The 6,265-nt window shown below is 41.6% G+C and overlaps 1 protein-coding gene across 8 annotated transcripts in view; it reads right to left on the reverse strand.

Annotated features, from left to right (window-relative positions):
- LOC122875608 (membrane-associated guanylate kinase, WW and PDZ domain-containing protein 2-like) overlaps positions 1–6,265 on the reverse strand; it is an 80,202-nt gene that overhangs the window by 34,419 nt on the left and 39,518 nt on the right. For all 8 annotated transcript variants that reach the window (XM_044194973.1, XM_044194972.1, XM_044194976.1 and 5 more), the window contains exons 4-6: positions 5,373–5,597; positions 3,735–3,963; positions 3,043–3,122 (exon numbers count right to left, since the gene is read on the reverse strand). In XM_044194973.1, the coding sequence (XP_044050908.1) occupies positions 3,043–3,122; positions 3,735–3,963; positions 5,373–5,597 (534 nt within the window). The remainder of the gene's footprint in view (positions 1–3,042; positions 3,123–3,734; positions 3,964–5,372; positions 5,598–6,265) is intronic.

A 6,265-nucleotide genomic window follows, 5' to 3' on the forward strand; every position in this document is an offset into this window, starting at 1 on the left:
GAGTGTGTATCAAAGGCAGAATTGAAACCAACACTTGCCGTAATTTGAAGCTTGTCTCGCTCTGTTCTTGCCTCTTCTGATTGAGAGAGGAGATGTGGGCTTGCGTTATGTAACAAAAGACTTGCCTGACAAAAATAGTGCAAGCGAACCAGATCTGTGGTGACAAGCCTTTGAACTCTGGGAGTCAGCCTCAGCGTATAGATACAACACAATGCACACAAAAGTTGCACATTTGCACACACACACATCAGCACAAACAAGCTTCTCCTTAAGTTTACCCAAAACGCAGCGTGGGAGCGATGGGAAAGGGAATAGTGAATGAGGATATGAAATGCTAAAGGAAAGTGGAGCAAAAAGACCAGACATGCATGAGATGGAAGTAATGGAAAGGGAATAACAGGAAGGAAGATGCAAAAACAGCACTGATGAAAGTATGTCTGAATGTTTGTCTGCTTCCTGCCTGAGGCTGAGACTGGGAAATCCTTCAGGCAGATGGGCAGTTAAAAACAGCACCACCTCTTCCTGCTGTTCCCTCCCCACATTTATTGTTTATTCACTCTCCCTGCAGAATCTGACAATCCTTGCTTCCATGCATATTTCATCATTCAAAAACTACATGTCCAATGTGGGAAAAAATGGAAAATTGCATTTAAATCGTCACGTGGTACACAGAAAGCGTGCAAACATGAGAAAACAGGCAGTACAGCACATAAGAAAAAGGTAAAGGACACCAGAGTGATCATTAAAAGAAAACAATAACATGGTGAGTAATGTAAAGAGCAGTATGCTGGATTATATCCTTCTGTGTGGCTGCTGAGCTATTTATACTGAAAAAAAGCATTTCTGGCATCTAAACGGTTTCTGGAAGTCAATTCAAAGGTGCTGCGAGAGGATGTGATGTGTCATCAATGACCGTCACAAATGTTCTGCTAACAGTCTTTGATTCAAAATCCTCTGCCAGTTGTGATCGCTTAAGCATTTTCCTTTAACCACGGCTTCACCAAAGATGGAAGCAGGCAGACCAAAAGAGAAAAGCCTCAAATCAAATTCACACAGTAGATAAACTGCTGACAAATAGACAAATAGAAACAGAGGGCAGTAAGTAGATATTTTTGCACCTTTCACAAACCTTGTTGATGTAGCCACTTACTCTTTCTCTTAAGGCACAGATGACCAATCGCACAATACAGGTGTTGTCAGCGACATACCTCACTTTCTTAAAACAGGAAGACTAGACTAAGACTAATCTAGGGTTTCAAAATGCTAACTGGCTACGTAAAGCAAATAAATTTTTATAGTATTAAGTGAAACTGCAACTTACAGGTTCTGTTCAAAACCCTAATTCGCAATCACACTGACATATGTAATGATGCAAATAAAATCAAACCTAACCTTATTCAACACTATGTCATGGTTCACTTGATATGTCTAGACAGGGATGGTGAATAAAAAAACAAAACAATGTTTTACTGTTATTTATTTCACATTTCTGTTTATATCAGCCTTTAATGAACCTCATTCCCCACAAGGCCAAGACATGGTATAAATGTCGGTCACGGTCACAGGTTATTTTTGATTGGTCATGAGGTGACGTCATGACTTCAGCTCTCTCTTCGCCTGATGTCTAACACCACTCTAGTATTATTTTAAAAGTGATAAACACAGAAACACAGAAGTAATCACAGACAGAAACAACAAGTTGTTGCATTAAAACACAAAATAAGCGATCACAAAGCATCGCTGTCGGCAGAAACTTGGCGTCTGAACATTGCTGGCGTTGCTGAAAACCGATATTTGCTCTGCCAAGATGAAGCTGAAGTACGTCGGCCATGTTCGTGAAAAGGGTTTGTATATTGACAACAGTAGTGTGTGTGTGTGTGTGTGTGCGCGTGGAGAGTGAGAACCAGTTTGTGCAGAGCTGAGTGGAGTTATTAGAATTCCTGTCACAGTTCGGCCCTTTACTGGGCAGAGGAAGAGAGGGAGAGGCGGAGAATGAAGGTGGGAGAGAAAAAGAGAGAGGGAGGAGGAAAATTGTAGAGAGGGAGATTGAAAGGGGAGAGAGAGGGAGATGTGAGGTGAAGGAGTGCAGAGGAGAGAATGGAGTAGGGAGAAAATTGAAGAGATGGAGAACAGAGGAGAGGTAGAGACGGTATTGATTCAGATCTTGCTCTGGTGAATCACATCACAACCTAATTCACTGACCAAAGGCTGTGACAGCAGCAGAGACGTAAGATCACCTCATTGTTATATATCTGATCGCACTGAACCACCACAGAAACTCTCTTTTATTTACATGACTGACATCAGCACTGGACTTTTATTGTATGAATCCACTGTTCTTAATGAAATTTAATTTGTGGTCAGCTTTGATTTTTTTCTCATCTTCACACACCTTTGCTTCCCCTGATTCAAACTGATTAAAAACAAACCTTGAAAACGTTTTGACATAAAGCATGTCTTCATCGGAGTAAAAAATAGTGCTGGTGTGGATGTTTAAATTACCTGCGCCCAGCTTTCTCTCATAGGATGGACAGGTTTTGGTTATTGCTTGAATATAGCCAAAGCTTTGTTTTGTTTATGTTGATATTTTTCAGTCATGTCTTACTCTAATTTTAATTAATTACTAGATATTTGGTTATGAAGCATAAAAAAGAAAATTGGATGAAATGATTACATTCCTCTCTGCGCATTCAATGCTAACGATCACTTACCAACAACAAATCTAAAATTTGTCAAGTTTATTCTGTTTTTTCAAAACTTAACCCCTCCTTTACATGTGAGTACCCCTCCCAAAACATTTGGAGAATGGTGAGACCAGCAGCAGACTAACAAACACCTCAAACAACAGAGTATTTTTGTGCTCTTTTTCTCGAGGAGGAAAACATGCTGGAACCGTGAGTCAGGAATAGACAACATAGGTACACAAACAGCATGAAATACAAACACGACACACTCCCACAAATGCTGAAAGAAGAGCTCGAATCGAACACAAACTAAAGCTAAACAACAGAGCAAACAGGTAAACAGGTCGTTCAGACTCACCGTCTTCCCTGCATTCTTCTGGTGGCTTTGCTTTCTTTGCGAGCCGAGGATCCAGCCATGATGTAGTTTTGGTGTTGTGACTGGAGAAGAAAGAGATGTGTAGATGAAGGTAATAAGGAGAGGAAAGGGGCAAACAGAGGTCAGAGAGAGATTGACAGAGAGGATAAGAGAAAGAGATGAGTGCAAACACAACACTAATGACCTGTACGTAAGAGTGTGTGTGTGTGTGTGTATGTGTGTGTGTGTGTGTGCAGTAGCAAAGAGAAACAAGGGGATTTCTAAGGTAAACTAAATGGCCATTAATCCACTAATTAGCCCTCAGCCACTAATTAGTAAGGGTGAGAGGAGAGGGCAAAAGTTTGCATGGGTGTGTGTGTCCTGTGTGTGTCTGATTAGCAGCATTAAGTTACATCAATTATTAAACACAGAGGCCAATGCTATAAAGTTTACACACCCAGCCATACATAAATCATGTTTTTAAAAGTAGCTGCACATTGTGAGGTGCATTACATTGGATTTGTTTTTAAGCACTTTTATTATTTTCAATCATAATGTTTTTCATTATCATTATAAACACTTAAACCGCTGTAACAGCTACAGACACTGAGGAACATGCTGTTTTTTAAAGAGTAAAATCCTTTTTGTATTTTAAAGATCTCAAAATATATGTATGTAGGATCTTTTTCTCTTACTCTATGAAGTAGACCTCCCCCTTCTCAGTGTAGGCCATCTCCCAGTTGTCAGGCAGAGGACCCAGCTCTTCCTCATCTACGTCTGGAACTTTGGCAGGGGATTTAGAGGGAGATTTTGGGGCCTCATCTTCATCGGTGGGGGGCTCGGCGGAGGCTGGGGCCTGGCTGGACGGTTCAACAGTAACCTCCCCAGAGGCATCTGTGCTCTTGTCCTCATGTTCACTGGACTCTGTAGAGCACACACACACAGAGTTATTCTCACATACACTCTGTGCACACATGCAGCCATGGATGCACACTACACACGCCATGCATGATGAGTCAGAGCCAAGCCACTGCAGAGCTATGAACCCCCAGGAGAGCGAGCGAGCGAGCGAGAGAGAGATGAGGTTTGAGGACAATGAGCATGAAGAGAAAACAACATGGGGATGTCAGAAATGGAGAAACGGAAAGACAGAGACAAAAGGGGTCAGAGACTGACTTAGGAACACAAGGACAGGTTTTTAGAGTGAGGAGAAACGCTGGTGGCATCTAAGTCAGCGGATCAGTAGCATGCGATAGAGAAGAGGAGTATCAAACTATATAATCCTATAATATTCCTGTTGGGACTTTTAATATGGGTGCAACAAAAACAGAAAAATGACAAAAAAAAACAAGCAAACAGACAAAAAAAAGTCAGACAAATGTCAAATTAACATATTTGCCTATGACATCATAATTCTTACAGAAAAAATAAGATGGAAGAAAGTCAAAGTTCTTTCACAGACATTATTGGGGTTTAGGGTCCATATCTTTTTATCCATACCTACTAAAAATGGTCTCCAAGTATTGCTGAACTTTTCACCAGAGGGGTTCTATAGTTACTTTTTTTTTAACAGCTGTAGTGAGTGGAAGTAAAAATAGAAAAATGACAGTAAGAGTACAAAACGTCAAAAATATGACATGCTACAACAACACAGACTACAAATAGAGATGGGGGAAGGAGAAGGAAGAGGAGAGGGCAGAAGGGACAGGACCACAGAGACAAAGAAAAAGCAAGAGAGGTCAGAAAGAAGAGGATGGTAGAGGAGAGGAAAAAAGAGGGGAGAGTTGGGGTATTAATAGAAACAAGGACAAAGGCCAGTGGCGGGAGAGCAAAGACAGCAGGAGAGACGGAGAAATGAGAGGACAGAGAGACGGGAGCTGAAGCCAAAATGAGACTCTGGACAGTAATAATAGTGAAGACATTAAGGTGCCCTTGTGTATTCTGTTATATAAGATTATTGAGAACCTGTGCAGTTCACACTCATGCAAGGAGAGTCTGTTAATGTCTGTAATGACTGGTCAGGGTACAGTTCGCTGTCAGATTTGTAGCCATCTGCATGGGCTGGACTGTATAAACTGCAGACATGAAGCTGGACTAAAGGAGAAAAGAAACTCTTGATATATTCGTACGGGACAATAAAAAGGAAAGGTAACAATTGCTATGACAGCCCAGCCCAGATTTTCTCCTTACCTAATGTTATAAAATGTCATCATGGTCACAGTACTTGTGAAATAGACCATGTTTGAATCTAATTTCAGTCACAAGAAGATGTAAAATGTGGTATAAAAACATCAAAACAGATGTTGCTGTTTTTCTCTCTCATCCTACAGTACCTGGTGTGATGGCCACCCCGTTGCCGTTGACAACTGGGCTCTCCTCTTCCTCCTCCTCAGGTGGCTCCAGGCTGGCGCGCTGCTCCATGTTGCTGACTGACTGGTTCCTCTTCCTCTTGCCCTGAGCGCTGGGCCGGGCTCCGGGCAGCAGGGCCTCACTTACATTCAGAGGAGGTGCTGCGGGGGACGGCTCCGCTGGAGGTTTCGGTGTGCCGTAGAAGTTATCTGAGGACAGAGAGGAACAGTGGCATTTGTGTTAGAGGCCACATGTGCAACTTAAGAGGGATTTCAGGTGATGTAACACACCGTCGAGCAGGCAGTGTGGAGGTTTACCGCTTGTGGGCAAATGTAGCTTTAAATACATTGTTGCAATTCAAAATGTAAGACTTAGTTGTCTGAACAGAGTGCTGCAGAGATAACCATAATGTGTGGTTTGGGTTTTGAGGTACAGTAAGATCAGTTTCCATGGTACTTTTTGAGTTGAATACAACTTTTGCACTGCTGCTATGTTAAATTAGCCGACTACTTAGTTTAGTAGCTCTCAAAGGCCAAACTGGATGTCTGTTCTTCTTAATTAAGCTGACTCTTCCTAAACTACAACTGTTGCTTTGGACAGACATGGGATAGTATGTTTGGAGAAAGATTATTACAGTGTTAGTGGGAGGAATAACATATTAGTTAGTGTTGGGGTTTCAATCATAGTCAACTGCATCCTCACCAGCAGACAGTGTACTTAATGAGTTATGGGGAAATTTTAGCTCCTCCTGAGGAAAAGCTTGGGGTTCTAAAGTACTAAAATGCATAATTCCACATATAAATACAGCACTCTAAATATGTCTCCAAGGGCAGGCAATGTCCCTTTTTAAGATAAATTGGTGTTTTGGAAGTAAAAA

Source organism: Siniperca chuatsi, linkage group LG4 (genome assembly GCF_020085105.1).
Source record: "Siniperca chuatsi isolate FFG_IHB_CAS linkage group LG4, ASM2008510v1, whole genome shotgun sequence".
Taxonomy (NCBI): Eukaryota; Metazoa; Chordata; class Actinopteri; order Centrarchiformes; family Sinipercidae; genus Siniperca; species Siniperca chuatsi.